Source organism: Monodon monoceros, unplaced genomic scaffold (assembly GCF_005190385.1).
Source record: "Monodon monoceros isolate NGI ecotype Baffin Bay Population unplaced genomic scaffold, NGI_Narwhal_1 Super_Scaffold_15, whole genome shotgun sequence".
NCBI lineage: Eukaryota > Metazoa > Chordata > Mammalia > Artiodactyla > Monodontidae > Monodon > Monodon monoceros.
In genome coordinates this window covers 30,426,527-30,446,340 of record NW_021703771.1, presented here as the reverse complement: position 1 = coordinate 30,446,340, position 19,814 = coordinate 30,426,527, and the positions used below count along the sequence as shown (strand labels likewise).

General features: G+C 36.7%; 1 protein-coding gene across 2 annotated transcripts in view; it reads left to right on the top strand.

The window, feature by feature from the left end:
* The window catches only part of FBXL4 (F-box and leucine rich repeat protein 4), a 52,386-nt gene that overhangs the window by 16,053 nt on the left and 16,519 nt on the right, over nucleotides 1–19,814 (top strand). Inside the window, exons 4-5 of one of the 2 annotated variants that reach the window (XM_029224332.1) lie at nucleotides 2,913–3,157; nucleotides 10,924–11,137. In XM_029224332.1, the coding sequence (XP_029080165.1) occupies nucleotides 2,913–3,157; nucleotides 10,924–11,137 (459 nt within the window). The remainder of the gene's footprint in view (nucleotides 1–2,912; nucleotides 3,158–10,923; nucleotides 11,138–19,814) is intronic. The other variant, XM_029224333.1, reaches the window with a different exon arrangement.

Below are 19,814 nucleotides of genomic sequence, written 5' to 3'. Positions count from 1 at the left end.
AGTCCAGGAGAGGAAGACAAGTCAGAAAAGGCACTTGGGACAAGGATGAGATTGTCTTAAAAACAACGATAGGAAGCTAAAGAGGTATAGAGAACAGAAAATGGGTGTGGTTGGCCACACCGCTGCAGAGAGCTCAGTGACGAGTGCCCACTGGTTTTGCTCATTGGGAGATCTCTGATAATCCTTTACCATTATCGGTTCAATGGAACTATGACCATAGGGTGAGAGATGAGAAAAACCTTACCATATCTGGTTAAGGCATCAAGGAGCGGGGGAGAAGCAGAGACAAAAAGTGTTTGCTCTCTGAGCGTAAGCAGAAAAATATTTCTATTAAATATACACCAATCATGGGCAAGACTGTCCACCAATAGTGAATAATACTTGGCATCCTAACACTCCACCCCTTCATGTCACACTCAATAAGGCATATCAAAATGAGGAAGAGTATGAAATTATTATAGATATTATTTGCTCTAATTTATCTTTTAAAAGGAGAAGAGACGAGTGGCAGAAGATGTAGCAGGGTGGGAAGGTTTCTCTTTGTGATGCAAGCTGGGAGAGATTTCAGTATGCTTTTATGCTGTAGGGAAGGAGCCAATAAGGAGTAAAAGCTTCCAGTACATGCAAGGGGTTTAATCAATACAACAAAATCACATAGACGAAACCGAGAGATAGAATCAGTCGTCCTGAAGGACATTAATTAGCCATGATGAAAGCAGTACAATGCATAAAGAGTTGATGCTGCAAAACACTGAATGATCTCACAGTGAGTAAAAAGAGAAACTCTTTTTTTAAAAGTTGCCCAAATTATATAATCCAAGTTATTTAAAGGAAAAAAAAACCCCACATTTAAATATGTCAAGTGACATAATGTTTCCTTAGTTGAAAATAATTGTATTATGAGTAGAGTGGGTTTTGAGGGCAGATCAGCTGTGTTTTGAGACATACAACATCCTACATACAACATCTTACTTTCAGCGTGGTGTCAAATGGTACTTTAGGCTAGGATACCCCCATATAAAAACATCTTTTGACAGACACTAGATACTAGATGAGTAATAATTAATAGGTATTATCTTGTGGGCCTGAAGCCTGTTATCTTTTGCTTAATCACAATCCAAAAGTGCTTTTACACATGCCAATGTCATGGTCTCAATAACTTCATTATTCTTTTTCTACTTGGATATTTGCTTAAAATATAATATTAAGGATCAGAAAATGTTTTCACACAATATACATCTTTTAATATTGGTGACTTTGGAATGATGCCAGCAATTGCTGGGAGTTATTTAAATTATAAATCATCTGGAAAAAAGTAAATTATTTATCCTCTGATACATGGATATATTTAACTGTTAATGCCTCTTTGCACTAACTGCTTAAAAATTTTACTGAAATACCTTTTAATATTGTAGTTAAAACAACAAATTTTAAATTCATTCTACAACTATTTAAGGTCCTACGGTTGCCAAGCCCAGATGGCTCATAGGTTCTTTCAGACATTTAAGAAGTGATCAAATCCTGTATTATTTAAACTCTTTCAAGGCATAAAGAAAAAGGAAAGTTTTTAACTTCTTAGTGAAGCTGTTATAATACTCTAGCACATAAAAATAAAATTACAGACCAATTTTACTTCTGCAAACAAAATATAGTGAATAGAATTATTTTAAAATATAATACAGGGGCTTCCCTGGTGGCGCAGTGGTTGAGAGTCCGCCTGCCGATGCAGGGGACATGGGTTCGTGCCCTGGTCCGGGAGGATCCCACATGCCGCGGAGCGGCTGGGCCCGTGAGCCATGGCCGCTGAGCCTGCGCGTCCGGAGCCTGTGCTCCGCAATGGGAGAGGCCACAACAGTGAGAGGCCCGCGTACCGCAAAAACAAAAAAAAAACTCAACCTTCTCTCTCATCTAAAGATTTTTTTACCATTTAGCAAATATTTGATATTTTTTCTTAGTATTTCTTGGTTCAGAATAGACTATTTAGCAGTGATTCTTTGAAAATTAGTTTAGGAGCCCCGACTGTTCACCATTAAGAAAAAACAAATCTTGAACTAGTTCAAAGAAACTATTTTAATTAGAGATAAAAATCTTTTTGATTCCTCCTCCTTAATACTTTTTTGTATCTGTTAGCTACTCCCTAGTCACTGCCAGTTGCCTTAAGCAGGCCCCTGATTCCTCTTCCTTGGAATCTACAGTAGCCGCCAGGCGGGTTTCCCTTCCTGCCTCCGGTAGTGCCCCCTGCAATGATCTTTCTAAACCATAAATATGACTCTGTCACTCTGCAGTTACATAAATCCCTTCAAGACTCCTCATTGCTTTCAGAATAAATCCAGGCTCCTCGGTGAGGCTCTCTGTGATCCAGTCCTTACCACTAACTAATCTTTCCTCTCCCCAGTTTTGCCTCTCACTCTTTAAAGCTGAGCCTTGCTGGTCCAAGTCCGCTTTCACTGAGGTTAGGCCTGTGTCTTGTGTCAGGCTCTAGTAGCAGTCTATGCGTCTATCCAAGCTATTAAAACATATCATCGTACTTACCAGTCCCCACTGGACTCTGGAAACCCTGAAAGTGGGAGCTCTTCTCACCAGTGTTTGACGTGTAGTTGATGTTTAGTATATGTTAAGTATGTGAAAAATTGTATTATTCAATAGATTACCAAAATATATCTTTGCACTGTAAAAAAAAAAATAGTCGACATGAATTGAATATACTTTGAATGCTCTTGAAATGTAATATATATTGCCTTATGTATGTATGGTTACTACTGATTTGGATAATTCTGTTGAATTATTTAGTATGTGAAAGTATTGTTATAAAATGTATGATACTATTGTTCTTTATTAGATCATATCATATGCTTCAAAAAGTGATATTGTTTTTTCAGTCTGGGTGATCTTGGTTTCTCTGTTTTATGTAGCTCATTCAACTGATTCTGAATCATCTGACACTACCAGACCTGTGTAGATTAGCACAGACTTGCAAACTACTGAACCAGCATTGCTGTGATCCTCTGCAGTACATCCACCTCAATCTGCAACCATACTGGGCAAAACTAAATGACACCTCTCTGGAATTTCTGCAGCCTCGCTGTACTCTCGTCCAGTGGCTTAATTTATCTTGGACTGGCAATAGGGGCTTCATCTCTGTTTCAGGATTTAGCAGGTCAGTGCCAAGCCTTGTTGAGGTTATTTAAATCAGCAGGCTATACTTACTATGTGGTAGTTTCGATAATAAAAGTTTGAAATTATATATCGTGTACTTTAGATCATGTTCAGAGTGCTTCTGCTTACAGAAGTGGATGAGTTAGTTTCACCATCCTCTTCAGCTAGACTTCACAAGATGGAGGGAAATTATGCCCTTTACCTCATATTTTTTAAATCCCAAGGAACTTTCAACAGAGCTCCTTTTTTTCTCATATTTTCAGCACAGATGATTAACACATTCTAGAAACTATTTCCAAATCAAAATCTACCTCCCTAATGTGATTTGTCAGAAATGGAAAACAATTTATTATAGAACATTTTTAATTAAATCTTAATTACATGTGCAATACATCACCCAAATTTAGAAGCTCATTTAAACTAATTATGTTGAAAATGCAATTGCATGTTAAATAGGCGACCACACTTGCAGACCTGCCCAGGTGTTTCTGCTCCTTTCTATTTAAGCATTTAGTTTCCTTACTATTAAATTGTCACCTGTTAAACATTTGAAAGCTTGCACGAGTACATATTCATTTAGTAATGCCATAGTCATTTTTCTTGTGAAACAAACAGGTGTTTTTCTCCTAACCTTGATGGTTATTCTCATTGTATGTTACAATATAATCCGTTTCATTAAGTTAAACAACGAAGAAGTAGACACTTTGGGGAAATTACCTGTTTGTTTGTTTGTTTGTTTGTTTTTTGCGGTACGCGGGCCTCTCACTGTTGTGGCCTCTCCCGTTGCGGAGCACAGGCTCCGGACGCGCAGGCTCAGCGGCCAAGGCTCACGGGCCTAGCCGCTCCGTGGCATGTGGGATCTTCCCGGACCGGGGCTTGAACCCATGTCCCCTGCATCGGCAGGTGGACTCTCAACCACTGTGCCACCAGGGAAGCCCTACCTGTTATTTTTGATAAACGAATAATCTCCTATCCTGTTTTTAGAAGTAAGAATGAACTACAGCCCTCCCTACACGTATCCCCAGTGGATACATTCCTGAACAGTGGTTTATGAATTAGAAATCTGTATTTTGAGCTTTGTTCCCCTTGACTTAAAGTATAAAAATAAAGATGCAGTTCCAGAAATAAATATTTGATACCATTAGATTCAGATGAAGTCATGTTTGAAATAGCACCAATGTGTTCAAAATGCTAATATTGATAGTTTATGCATCAAAGTAAAAAATAAACACAAGCAGTAATGGCTTATAGCACATGTTGAAACCATGGATGCACTGAGTTTCTTTCTTTTCTGCCAGAAATAGAGCCAGGGGAAGGGGTTCTTAGATAAAACATGATGGGATCGTGGGTCAGAGTCTAAAGATTTTACAACAGGCTATGTATACAAAATTCTTTTTTATTATGTAAATTTGCTTAAAAGGGGATATATATATTATATATATATATATATATATATAGTAGAAAAATTAGGCATTTCTTTTTGGCAGTGTGATTTTGGTAAATTTTTATAGAATCCACATTTTGAAAATTGCTGGATCTTTGACAGCTCTCCAGTGGAACACAAGCTTAGTCCTTTCTACTTCCTTTTGCTGCAGACACACACACTTCATTGGCTAATTTTCCTCGCTATTAATGGGACCAAGAAGAACTGAAGCTAATGATGACTGTGGGTATTGAGAGCATGCACTATAGATCATAAACCAAGACTAACTGACTCTGAGAGCAGATAGAACCATTGGTATCAGTAAGCATTATTTTACGTTGTAAGGACTTTTGGGTGTTTTAATCCCTCATAGCTCTTTTTTCAATGTTTCCCACCATTAGGAACTTACTGTTTGTTTTCACTCTTGGTGTGTAAGGCATTATGGTGAGTGTCGTGGGCCATGTAAAGAGATAGATAAATAGTTCCTGCTACAGAAAAGATAAAGATATAAGAATAAACATTTAAACATATCCTTCCTGTATTTTATAAATAAAATAACAGGGAGGCAACTAATGAGTTAAAGAAAATATTGGTAATGAATGGCTGAAGTCCAGCTTCTTTGGCAAAATGTTGCATATAACCATGGTATAATGAATAAAATGTAGAGATAGTATTAAATCAGTTTTTAAAAACTTTACGTAGCTTCTTCAGGTGCATGAGCAGAAACATAAGTTGTGAGAAGAAAACTTCGCAATGCTATTGTTAACATTTTAGACACGTGATGGATAAAGATCTTCTTTTATGAGGTTAAAGCTCCAATCTACTTTCTCACCAGCAATTTCTCTTCCATTTTCAATTCAGCCATTTAGTTGCCATGGGGCTGTTTAAATAATCACAAAAGTACATACATTAATTTAAGTTTTCCATATTTCACAGGAATATTTCAGCCAGTAAAACCATAAATAAATCTTGATAGCATTCCTTTAAGTATAGTCATTGTTCTCATTAAGAAAATAAAAAGGTTAAATAACAGGGAGAGAGACTCTTTTTTGGGTGGGAGATACTGGAGTTTTGCCTACTGATTGCTGTTGGCCCCCTTGACCTGACTGCTGAATTGGTAGTCATTATGGCTTATAGGCAGCATTCCCAGAATAAACAATAAATATTCATGGCTTGATTATTAATGAATAATCTATGAGTAAGTATGGTCTATTTATGCTCATTACTGTGAAGAAGACTTACTTGTAATACTTTAAAGAGAAAAAGTACATTTTTAAAATAGAGACCAATGATGATGAGCTTGCTTTTTTTTTTTTTTTTTTTAAAGAAGATGTTGGGGGTAGGGGTTTATTAATTAATTTATTTATTTTTGGCTGTGTTGGGTCTTCGTTTCTGTGCGAGGGCTTTCTCTAGTTGTGGCAAGCGGGGGCCACTCTTCATCGCGGTGCGTGGGCCTCTCACTATCGCGGCCTCTCTCGTTGCGGAGCACAATCTCCAGACGCGCAGGCTCATCTGCGCGTAGTTGTGGCTCACGGGCCTAGTTGCTCCGCGGCATATGGGATTCTCCCAGACGAGGGCTCGAACCCGTGTCCGCTGCATTAGCAGGCAGATTCTCAATCACTGCACCACGAGGGAAGCCCGAGCTTGCTTTTTGAGTAAGTCTTTGGGAAAAGTTTGATATAGTTTATTTTTGTTACCTAAAAACCTTATCTTCACAAGCTGGAATTGTTTCACTGGATTTTAAAGAACTTAGGAATTTATTTTATTCAAAATAACAGGGAAATTGGAATAATAAGAACTTAAAACTTTTAATCAGTTATTAAAACCCTATCTACAGATGTGTGATTTGTAACTTCAAGTACTGCTCATTTATATCATTACTCATTAAAATCACATCTACTGTAATTCCACTTTTCTCTTATAATACACTTCCCTAAAGTCTTGGATATGCCTTTGCCTCCCTGCCTGTTGGTGCTCTGAGGCTTAATCATATCATTCTAATGTTCAAAAAGTCTTAGGTTCTATTTATTTTTCCTCTATCGTTTTTCTTCAGGTAGTTGCTCAAAATAATCACCTTGAGCTCCACCTCAGTTATGTAGAGATTTGTATCCCTCACCCTTCTACTTGTTCCCTTCAGAAAACATTATTGGATGCTTTCTATATTTAAGAACTTGATGTTTTGACACAGAGCTACAGTTTTATGGAATAGAGAGCTTTTTGCTTATTCATATATTTGTTTATACAGTTGCCTGCCTGTGTTTTACACTGTTGTCTCTTTTAGATGGTCAATTCCTAGAGATTAAAGACAATTTAAGACTTTCTTTTCCACTTCCTTCTACCATTGCTAGATAGTACCGTACACAGTTAAGCAAGAAGTTTTGTTTTTAATGACTTTATTTTGGATCGGCTATAGTAAATAATGCTCCAGCTATTTGGGATTAAAATTATCTTAAATATACTGTCTTATAAAACTCAAGTGAGGGTCAGCTAACAAAACATGAGATTAGCAATCAGAAGCCGTGGATATTTATACCTAATTCTCCCCTTTACCTTGATACTTCAGGCAGCTTGTAAGGATTAGTGCCTTTTATTTTGTGATGAATAAACTCAGATTAAATCATTCATTCATGTGATGTTAATTATTTTAGGGTGCAAGTCACCATTTAGTAAATTACTTTTTATGTACTTATATTAATCTGGACAAATGAATTCACCTCATAAAGATAAGCAATTTATTTCTCTCTCCAGAGACTCCATTTCTCGTAGTAAGAGACCTCGTTTGGGATTGTTTATCTGAACTTAGGTCTTCTCTTAATATCCTCAATATCAAGAAATACTTGATGAGAATTCATAACATGGTATGAACAGGCTGCAGGAAGTAGACAAGCTATAATTCTCCTTATCACAATTGAGATGAATAAATAGATGACCAAGACAAAAACATGTATGTAATTATGCATTAAAATAAAACTTTATGAGGAGCATTAAGGAAAGAAACAAGAGTTGTGTTCAGCTAATTAATTGATTCTGCTGCTAATTCTGCCTTCTTGGAATGGAAATATTATGAAAAAGTAGGTAGTGTAGATCTTGTAAGTTTAGGAAGAGAGACTATGGGGATATTGACCAAATAATCTCAGTAAAAATATGCAATATATAAAAAAGAAGAGAGAGAGTCATAAAGGTAGATAAGCATGATCATTATCTTTATTGTGCTTCCAAATTTTTTCATTCATTCAATCAATTTGGGATGTTTTCTAAGCTATTAACAGTTGGCTTTCTGGTGATTTACTTTCTATCTTTAGAAGGGAAAAGTTCATTAATGAGAGCAAAGAGAAAAGAGATGTCAAAGTATTCCAAGTCCAATACCAAAAAGAATTGTAGAACAAAGTGCTTTGCCAAATAATGAAGACCTTCAAGAGATAAGATGCCTCAAGATTTTAATTTTAAGAGTTAATATACTCATTTAACTTTTGTAATCTGCAAATAATTTTAGGAGTATCAAATCAAAATAGGATACTCCAGATCTCTGACACCCTACATTCATTTCTAGATTGCTAGCTTATAAATAGTGAAGAACTAGCCATAACTACGATGTATACTCAGAGTAAGGTAAAAATGTTAATTTTGTCATATTTCTTAGGAGTTTGACCCTCTTAAGGGAAAAATTCTCTGAGTCCATAAAACTTAGTTTGTTCCAGAGTAGAGGAAATTGAAATTCTTCAGATGAATTTTCACCATTGGAAGATTTATTCAACAAAGTCATCCAGTGCTTTTTACATGCCTGACATCATGCTAAGTACTGGGTACACCAAGAATCTGTTTCAATTGCTGAAGGATTTGAGGCACCTTATAAAACTCAATGTAAACAAATCAGTATGTAAGGAAACTGGTTAACAGAAAAATAAATTATGGTTGAGAAATAGGTGAGCCTGAGTTCAGTTCAGTATGAAGAAGGTATGTCATAATGTAGTACACACTGCCTCCCTTTGAAATTGATCCTGAGTCTGAATATTGAGTACAGCATTCAGTGCCACCACCGGATCCAGTGCACCATCCTCTCTTCCCTGAATATGGTCGTGGTGTCCTGAGGGTCCCCCTGTTTTTACCCCTGTTCTCCTTCAGTCTGTTCTCCACACAGAAACCGGAGTGACCCTGTTAAAATACAAGCAGATTGTGCCACACCTCTGCTCAGCACCCTCTGATGATTGAGGATACCACCTCCCTCAAAATAAAAGCCAGAGTCTTTATAGGACACACACTCTGAACTGCCCTTACCTCTCTGATCTGCTCCCCATCTTCCTCTCACTTTGAGCCTCCTGACAGTTCCGTACTCTAGGCATTGTCTGAGCTGTCCTGCCTCAGAGCTGTTGCGCTTGCCCCTCCCTTTGCCTGGAGTGCTGCTTCTCCAGGGAACTGCTTTGCTCACCCCCTCACTTCCTTTGGGTCTTGATTCACCTTCTCAATGAGGCTTCCCTTACCACCCTTGACACTTCCTGTTGTCCTTCTCTGCTTTTATTTTCTCGTTGGCACTTTTCACTCTCTAATATACTATTAATTTTACTCATGTAATTGATTTGTTTATGATCTACCTCTCCTACCAAAATGTAAGTAAGCCCCATGAGAGCAGGAACTTTGCTTTGCCCACTGCCAACTTCCAAGTGCCTAGAGTAATGCCTGGGTCATAGTTGGAGCTCAATAAATATTTGTTGAGTGAATGAATTAAGGTGCTTGATGCAAACTGGCAATTTAGCTATTATAATACAAAGGACACAGCAGTGAGACAGGTTGGAGGAATGTAAGGAGGGAATAGCGAGAGGACTATCTGAGAATTTGAAGGAAGGTGAGGGCGGTTGTGTGAAATGCCACAGTAAATCAGGTAATACAAGGACTGAAAAGAAAGGCAGTTTAATTTGGCATTTAAAAGGAAAGGATGAATTTAGGGAGAGCAGAACATACGCTGCAATGGATTAAGAATAAAGGGATGTTCTTGGATGTTTGGGTGTAAATAAGATGTGTGGGCTACTGAGTTATTTGCAACATTTAAAATAAATTTATAGCAATTAAATTTTTTCATTGTTGTTTGAATGTGTGTTGGCCAAGATTTCACTTTTATTTTAACGTTCGTGGGGTACTTTGGTCTTTGCAAACTGCTTTCACATTATTGTGGGATGTTCAAAACCACAGTGTGGTGAATGCTGTTAACATATTTCTAGTCTGCCTTCCACATCTGAGGAAATGCTGAGACTTGGGTAAATGCCTTTTCCAAGGTCACATGCTAGGAAATGGTGGAACAGGGCAAAATATCCATCTTTTGACTTAGAAATCCAGTGCTTTGCTTGCTTTACTTTCATAAGTGATTGATTTAGTCAGTTTTATTTTACATGTGTTATTGTAAGCTAATAATTAAATCATGTAGAAAAAAGATGCGGCATAAATAAAATAACAGTATGTGACTGATGTGACACTGAGATGGGCAAGAAGATGTCAAGAGACCTGGATGGGGATGAGTGGTGTGTTTGTTTAAGGGATAAACAGGCGCCCCGCTTGTTGATAAAGTTTCAGGGGTGTGGATACTCGTAGGCTCACATTTTACTTTTATTATCAGATGATGATTATGGAAAGGCCTGTTTTCCCCCCATCTGTAACGTAATGAAGATAAATATTGTTATTACTACTCTGATAAAGGGTTTTGTGTCCTCCACACGAAGTTATTTCTGTGTACTTTGTGTGAAGCTGCAATTGAATATCTTGTAATAATTTCAACATCAGTCTAGGCATTAAATAGTATCAGTTACAAGGAACATATCTCAACAGTAGAGTGAAGCCAACCCAGAAATTTTCTTAGTTGAGAGGAGGCTAGTCTGATTTGTTTTCAGGTCATTTAGAGATGACACTTTGTGTGCCACATTCAAAATAAATTATCCAGTCCTGAATGGGTACTGTTTAGGGGGAAATAACTTCCAAGAGTTTAGAGTTTTGTTATGTTTTGTTTATTGGCTCTCCCAGCTCAGATGCGAATTACAGGTAAGTAGATGAAAAACACCCTCTGCTTTCTTAATTTCCCACTTAGCAGTAGCTGACTTTTTATGTGATGTGAATCCATTTTATCTTCTTAGGTTGATATATTTTAGCCTACCCGTGCCTGTTTTGGCATGCAGTAAATGAGAATTTAAGTGAGACAAGTTTTTTTATTTTCCCTGATAGAAATCTGTTCTTCTGAAGGTGTCTGCTTAGAGTCGATGGAATATATAGTACTTGATATATAAATATATAGTACTTGATATATAAAAGATATAAAATATCTTTTAGTTTTATGAAATTCACATGGAACATTGTTTTTACAGGTTTCTGAAGGTCTGTGGATCTGAATTAGTGCGTCTTGAATTATCTTGCAGCCACTTCCTTAATGAAACTTGCTTGGAGATTATTTCTGAGATGTGTCTAAATCTACAGGACTTAAATCTCTCATCCTGTGATAAACTACCACCTCAGGCTTTCAACCACATTGCCAAATTATGTGGCCTTAAACGACTCGTTCTCTATCGAACAAAAGTAGAGGTAAGATTTACACCTCTGCTAGTGTTAATAGCCAACCGAATATTTAGTTACCTGTAATTGCTCATAATAATGTGATTTCTGATTTTCAAATAGTTTAAGTATATGATGCAACCTGACTATTCTAAAATCATTAGAGCTGGCTGATTCAGTCATTTCAGAATTAGTCTATTGTGTTGTGGGTTTTTCTCATTTTAAGAAAACGTTGTCCTCTGTGCTCTTAGAATTTTTGTAATGCTGTTCATGTTTGTAGGTAAAGAAGCAAGCAATGGGCTGAGGTGAGCCGAAATGCTGGCAGGGAATGAATTAGAGAAAGAGGTGGGAGGAAAGTATGTAGGAGAACATTTGCTTGGAGTGGGAGGAAGCAAAGTGGAGTTTATTCAGGACCAGACTTTGGAGTTAAAATCCCTAATACATAGTTTAGGAGTTTATCCAGGACCAGACTTTGGAGTTAAAATCCCTAATACATAGTTTAGGAGTCTCATTAAAGAAAAATATTTATTGATCTGCTTGCTTTTTTTCACATAGCTCTAGGACATCTTACCAGGTCATTACATATACTACCACCTGACTGTTTTCATTTTATTTTTTTATTGGAGTATAATTGCTTTACAATGTTGTGTTAGTTTCTACTGTAGAACAAAGTGGATCAGCTATATGTATACATATTACATTTTACCATAATCTACTCAACTGTTCCCCAAATGGTCAACATGTAGGTTTTTCCAGCTGTTTTTCTTTTACAAACCACCTAACGATAACATTATTTTGCACAGAGTTTTATATGTACCGGTTACTATTGCTATTGGATAGAGTTCTGTAAGTGGTATATCTGGTCACAGTATGTGCCTGAGCCCCTGTGATAAACATCCACTTACTACCATATACTTGTTTCCTCTACTCCAGCAATGTTGGCCTTCTTTCTATTCCTTGAACATTCTGATCCAGTCCCAGCTCACAGCTTTTTCTCCTCTGCCTGTCTGGAATATCCTTCCAGCTCATTACATGGCTGGCCTCTTCTCAACTCAATGTCCAACTTAAATGTTTTTTTTTCAGAGATGGCTTCTTAGACATTGATAAAAGGTAACCCTCCCCCGCTTCTAGTTTGCTTCTGTCATATCACCCACAGTGTATTTTCTTTTTAGCAACTTTATCACTATGAGATTATCTTATTGGTTTTCCTACTATCACCTGTCTCCTCACATCGGGATATAAGTTTCATGAAGGTAGGACCCTTGTCTGTCTTTTTCATTGCCGTGTTCCTGGTATCTAGTATCATACTTGGTAAAGATTGGCCATTCAGTAAAGATTTAAATGAATGCATAAGATAGCCAAATTACTTTTCCAAAATGGTGTACCCCACTCTAGTGACCCCTTGCCTGTCTTGAATGTTGCCTTGGCCAAGTATTCAATCTCTCTGTTTCCTCATATCTAAAGTGGAGATAATAAAAATACAGATCTCATAGGGTCATTGTGAGAATTAATTACATTTAATGTACTTAGAGGGTGCTGAACACATAGTAAACTCTCAATAAATATTAGCTACTAATAACAGTAGTAAGACTATGGCAGTTTTGTAGTATGTTTTACTATGTGTTAGGAAAGTCTCCCCTCTATTCTTTTTAAACTTAAAAAAAATCCTTGTGTATTATTCTTTCAGATATATCTTTCAGCAAGGATTTTATTAGCAGTGCCTTTATTATATTTCATTTTGCTCTTTAATAAGGTTTCCTATCTGTTCATATAGGTCTTGTTTTACATCCAAGAACATGTTATAGTTTTATTCACTTAGGTTTTATATCTTTCTGGTTAAATTTAACCCTTCTATTTTTTAGTCTCAGATACTATTTTATTTAATTTTAATTGGTTATTGTTAATATAAAGAAAAATTGGGCTTTTGTATATTTATCTTGTATCTGCTCACCTTACTGAATGCTTATAACTGTTCTAATAACTTACGTCTTTTGGTTTTTCTAATGATACAGTTATACAATCTGGAAATTAATATATTTTTTCTCTCTGTTCCAATATTTAAAGTGTTGCTACATTAAGTAGAACTTCATAAATAATGTAGAATAATAGAGTCACAATAGGTATACCAGTTGTATTTCTAATATAGAGGGAATTTTTTTTCTGTTTTTAATATTTATGTAACAAATATTTGCATGCCTGTTACGCGCCGGGCACTGCTCTAGGCACTAGAACTTCATTAGTGAACTAAATAGAAATTCCGCATGTAGCTTACTAATTTTATATATTGTTTGATGTTTCCTTCTGATAAGTAGTCTTTATCATTCTCATTTGATTAAGAATATTTTTATCAAAAATGTATATTGTATTTAAAAATTTTAAAGCCTCCATTACCACACTGATCTTTTTTCTTCTTTTATTTATTAATATAATGACATGTTGAACAATCCTTACATTCCTGCAGTAATTCCTACATTTTTTTTTTTAACATCTTTATTGCAGTATAATTGTCCTACATGTTTTTTTTTTTTTTGCGGAACGCGGGCCTCCCACTGTTGTGGCCTCTCCCGTTGCGGAGCACAGGCTCCGGTCGCGCAGGCTCAGCGGCCATGGCTCACGGGCCCAGCCACTCCGCGGCATGTGGGATCTTCCCGGACCGGGGCACGAACCCATGTCCCCTGCAGCGGCAGGCGGACTCTAAACCACTGCGCCACGAGGGAAGCCCTGTCCTACATGTTTTAACTTAATACATAGCTGGGTTATTTTCCTAATGTTTTGGAGCCAAGCTTTATCACTTAGAATCCAATATTTTGGATTCTAGCTTTATCACTTACGAATTATGTTACCTTGAGAAAGTTTCTTGACCCCTTGTGCTTCAGTAAAGTGGAGATAATGATAGTATGCCTTTCAAAGAGTTGTTATGAGGATTAACTGATTTAATATATATAAAGTGTCTACAACAGTACCTGGTTCATTGTAAATATTCTTTAAGAGTTAAGACTTATCAATAGTTTTTACATCTGCTTTCTTCAATGAAATTGAGCTGTGTTTTTCCTTTTCATGCCATTTTATCAGGTTTGGAGCTGAGATTATGACACTTTAGCAAAATGATTTGTGACATTGACATCTTTTTCTTTGATCTGGAGTAACTTTAACAAATGAGAATTATCTGTTAGATAGAATTTATCTATAAAACCATCTGGGTGTGTAGCATTTTTTATTGGTAGATCAGAGTAGATATCTTTAGCTTGACGTAGTTTTTAAACTAATCTGTGGAAGTCTGAATATAGTATTCCTGGTTTGGGGCAAAATTTTTACCTAGAGTTTAACTGGTGACCTGCTTTGTTGGAAAGAAGACTTTGATTCTAGTTCTGGCCCTACCAGTGACAAACTTAACTCACATAGTCTCTCAAATCCCAAGATTCTTTCTTTGTAAAATGAGAGGACTATTGTCCCTGAATGCCAGTTTAAAGATAGTGTTAGCCCATGTTTTCACTGGTCTGTGGTGAAATGACTCGTCATTTATGTGGGTGTAAAATTGTCAGCTATCTTTTCTTGGGTAGACCTATCTATTCTGAAATTATGCCACACCTGCTTTTTACTGGTGTATTTACTGTTTTATATTGCTCTGTGTGTCTGATATCCTCTGAGCAAGATGATGCCTCATTTTAAAATATTCTGATTAAATTTAACTTTAAGAAGAAATGTAGCATAGTTCATTAATAAGTGAACCTTCAGGAAGAAAAATCGGGTAAAAACCAAGAAATTATATCAACTTGCTAGGCATCTTACATCTGTGATGATTTGTAAAAATGTATTCCATGTGATGCTTTTGAAATGTCATAAATTAACATGATCTAAGTGTCAGGGAATCATTACATAGTCCACAGTTTTCTTCCATTTACCACAAGAAACTGATAGAATATGACTACATATTTTTTTAAAAGTGTGATTTATAGGAATTGAGAAGATTTCTTCTCGAGTGGAGACCTATACATATGCATCCAAGTCTAAATAGCATCAGCTCAGCTTCCCTCAGTTACTTAAACATAGATGTGAAGTCACTGTATGACTGCATTAAGTAAAATTTGGTTTGTACCATATGTTACTACCTGTTAAAGTTTGTTTTTATTAGTCTATCTGCTAAAATACCATAAAATCATTTATAAACTTACCCTACACAATTTTTCTGACATTTAGTACATAGAAAAAATTATAAAATTGATTTTCATTGATCTACAGTTGACTTACAATAAAATAAAAAATAGTGTCATCTTAGTGATATAAATGGCAAAATTCAAAATTAAGAAAACCCTACCCAGGCAGTGTTTACTTTTACAGCTTCCCAGGTCTCTCTGCCTATACTTTATTCACTTCTGTTATCTTGTCATTCTTGGGATCTGCATCAGACTCCCCCACGGGCACCAAGTAACTCAGAGGAATAAAGGGAAAAGACAACACAATCAGCTGGTCTCTTTTAAAACAAACAGAAGCCACAGCATAAGCACCTCCCTTGTCACTTAGGCAAAGCATTATGTCACCCCCTTTTCCCTTCCATATGTTCAGTGCTTCAGTCCTGCACTCAATGATGTTGGTGGATGGGAGAAAACAGAGTGAGAAGACAAGATTTAGGGGATTGGCTTCTCTCTAAACCTTCCACGTAATCGCTGGCAGTACATTCAGATGTTATAAACTGTCTTGGAAAGAAGGAATAGCAGTTGACTTCAGATGCCTCTGATGGCTCTAAGGAAATATATGAGGAGAAAAAGAAGATATGAATTTGAACTTCCTGGGAGAGGTTTTTGTTTTTAAAGAATACATATTATCCAGTGCCACTTTTACCCTTGTTTTTCTAAACACTACATAATTATAAAATAAGAAAAAATTAGTATTTCAAAATATTGACTCTATTGTAGTGTATAATCTTCAGAGAGGTCAGATTTATGATGTAGTAGAGTTATATTTATGTGCCTATATATAATTTACCTTAATAAATGTAATGTATTTATGCCATTTTATAAGATTGAAGCAAATCTGTGTGCATAGTGAATATAGCTTTAGAGGATATTGGAGACCTGGGTTTTAGTCCCAAAGTTTGGGAAAACTTACTGAATACGTTGTTTGCTGTCCTAGACATTCCGCATATTATTTAATCCTTTACACTAGTCTATTGAGAGTAGGTGTTACTCTTAAATCTTACAGATGATGAAATGAAGGTCCCAAAAGATTAATGTTTCCCAGTGGCACAGAGCAATAAGTTAGAGTCAGGATTTGAACCCAGATTTGGTGGCCTCAGAGTTACAGTGAAAATTGTAAGATACATAAGAGCATAGAATAGTAGTTATTCTAATAGCTTGGCTGTCTATCTAAAATAGAGCTTTTCTCTTTACTGCTTAATCCTTTTCTAATCCATAATTGGTAAGGAAATATAACATTGTAAATAAGATACACAACATTTTGATCCAGTGTAAAATGCAAACTATTAAGTTATATTCTGTAAACATTTTCTAGTCTAAAATATCTACTACAGACAAATGGACTTTTGCCTTTTATTTTTATTATGAACAAACTTAGTTTGAAGTCTTAGTTCTGAATTCATAATAACAGTTAGTTATTCAAATTACATTTAGTATAATTTAAGTAATAGTTTGTAGAGTCCGTACTTAATGAACTACCTCAAGCACATGGTATATATATATAGGCCAACTCTCAATATTACACTATAGTGGGGAGCAGCATTGGAACATATAATTTCCCCAAATATTTTAGCATGTAAAGTGGTGCATTGTTGATGTCCAGGTAGTGTGTTCTTAAGTGGTTAGGTAGAGCCAGACATATTGCAGGTCTGGTTACTCAATAAGAATGAGAATGCGGAGAACAAAACTATAGTAGGGTCAGAATTGCCTTATATGCAGGTAGGTAGATCCTGGTGTGCTGATGTGGCACCTCCCTGAGCCAGTGGTGAAACAGGCAGTGGGCCCAGGGCACTGGGCTTCTCTGTTCCTGACATTTTACCAACAAGGCCTGCTGCGTTGACCACTGAGCCTCATGTGTAACCTTGTCAGACACAGGCTGTATCCCAGTGCATTTCATTTGTACTGCTTAATTGCTGCTTTGGTAGTCAACTGTGTGAGAGCAACCTTAAAATAAGCCCCAAGTGTCATTGTCACCAATTTTTGAGCCCAGCCTTTTATGACCTGGCCTAGCTCGTTAAGATTTTTCTCCCCAGCTCCACTAGCTACTACCATAGCTAGTACCCTACAGTGAGAGGAAGCAGCAATAGGATCTTGTTCAGACTTTAGGTATGGTTAAAACTGCTTAGCAGTGAGGTCTGGGTGTTGATTCAGACATTATTTGATAATTTAAAAGCTGGGAAGATATTTGTTATTTGGTCTGTATCAGAGATCAGTGTCAAAAACCTCAGTCCTAGAGAGTTCCAAGGTGATGGAGGAGTAAGAGGACGTGGAGTTCATCTCTCTCTACGGATGCATCAGGAGTACATCTACAGATGCAACAGTTCTCACAGAACACCAGCTACACACTAGCAGAAGACCTTGGACACTGGGAAAGACTGTAAAGATCCCTGTATAACTGGGTATGACAAAAGAAAGAAGGGAGAAGGAGGAGGAGAGGAAGCGGGACGGACCTGCACCCCGGGGGGTGGAGGGGTGGGCAGCTGAAGCAGGGGAGAGATTCCCGCATCCGGGGAAGCCCCCTCACTGATGGGGAAATCGGCTGGGACAGAGGGAAGCATTTGAGGCTGTCGGAGGAGGGTGAAGCGACCAATCTGTGGCAGATGGGACAGAATGAAAAAACTCAGTCGTTCTCTTGGCTTTCCCACTTGAAAGATTTATGTGCTCGGGTAAGTCACTTATACTAAGCTAAAAGTTTATTTATCTGTTAAAAAAAAAACTTACCCTATCACATAGGCTATTGAGAAGCCCAAATTAGGTCGTACATGTAAACAACAACACACTTTATAAATTAGATGGACTTGAGTAAATGTGAAAATGATAGTATAGGTTTACTCAGCATAGTCCTATGCAGTCATTCCCAACTTTGTGAAGTATTCTTTTAGGTCTTCCTAAATAGGAATATCTTTTCCATCATGTGCTAAGAGAGGTTTAGGCCGAATTACTGCTTTCACACTTATGATCTGTTTCTGGTAAAAGGGATGTTCATTCCTAACTTATAAACCCCCTAATGGGAGGGACCATGTTTGACTGTTTACTTTTTACAACCAGTACGTAGAACAGTGTCTGGTATTCACTATAGTGAATATGTCTAGTAGATATTCAGTAAACTTGTGTTGAATGAATGAGTGATAACTCTCGCTTGTCAATTCATTTTTTCTTTATTTGCTAAGTTAGTAAGCATAAGTTTGTCTTTCTACAGAATAACCACATCAACTAAGCAGAGGGGTGGGTGGATCTACAACTTGGAAAACTTGTAAGAAAATATTTGAACTGTATTTGTCCAGAAATTTTAGCTCTAAAAAATAGTGAAATATAGTTCTATTTGTTTGGTTAGTTTATTTCGTGAGATCTTTTTCTTTCTTTAGGTATGTTTAGGATTGTGATGAAAAATCGCTTCATCAGAGAAATAGCAAATGTCTTCTTATAACATCAACCAAAAAAAGAAAATCATTAAATAACCTCTTTTCAGAGTTAGGGGTATACATTTGTTGGATTTCAGCAGTTGCGGAGCAGTAAATGTATGCCTGGTGAAAAACAAGATAGTACTAGGTGATGGAGAGACAGAAACGACCCTCAAGCTGAGATTTAGACCCGTTTATTGCGTGATCCCAGCATAACTAGTGAAATGAGTGGTTAATTGCAGTAATTTTCTTTTTACTGAATTTGGTAGATCTTTTAGAATTGTGTAGGCAAGACTTTTAGGCAAAAGATGGGAACTTAAAACAAACAGGAAGGAGAACTTTAGTTGTACTTAGTTTCTTCTGCCATTCGTGACGAAGAAGTAATTATAGTAGAGTGAGGTATATAATGATTGGAAAGACTTTAAGTACCTTTAGTCCTTTTCATCTCTATTCACAAGATTCTTATTATTTATGATAAACGTTAACTGCAAGTACTTCTTTAGCCATACATGATGATGTATTCTCATGAGAGGAGGGTTATAGAAATTTAACTCATTAAATAGACTTTTAAATACTTAAAAGGAAGAAGCTTTTATTTTGAAATAATTCTAGGCTTACGAAAAGTGGCATAAAAAGTAGATTTTCCTACTATATGCATATTTTTTTCCTGAACCATTTGAAAATAAGTAGAAGATATAATTCTCTTTTACCCCTGAAGGGACATATACGTGCAACCTATTCGTAAATACTTGTGCCATGGGCTGAATTGTGTCTCCCCAAAATTCATATGTTGAAGTCATAACCCCCAGTACCGCATAATGTGACTGTATTTGGAGATAGGGCCTTTAAAGAGGTAATTAAGTTAAATGAGGTCATTAGGATGGGGCCTAATCCAATATGAGCGGTGTCCTTATAAGAAGAGGAGATTAGGACACAGACACACACAGAGGGAAGACCATATGAAAACACTGGAAGGAGATGGCCAGTTTCAAGCCAAGAGGAGAGGCCTTAGAAGAAACTAACCCTGCTGACACCTTGATCTCAGACTTCTAGCCTCCAGAATTGTAAAAATTAGTTTCTGTTGTTTAAGCTACCCAGTCTACGGTACTTTGT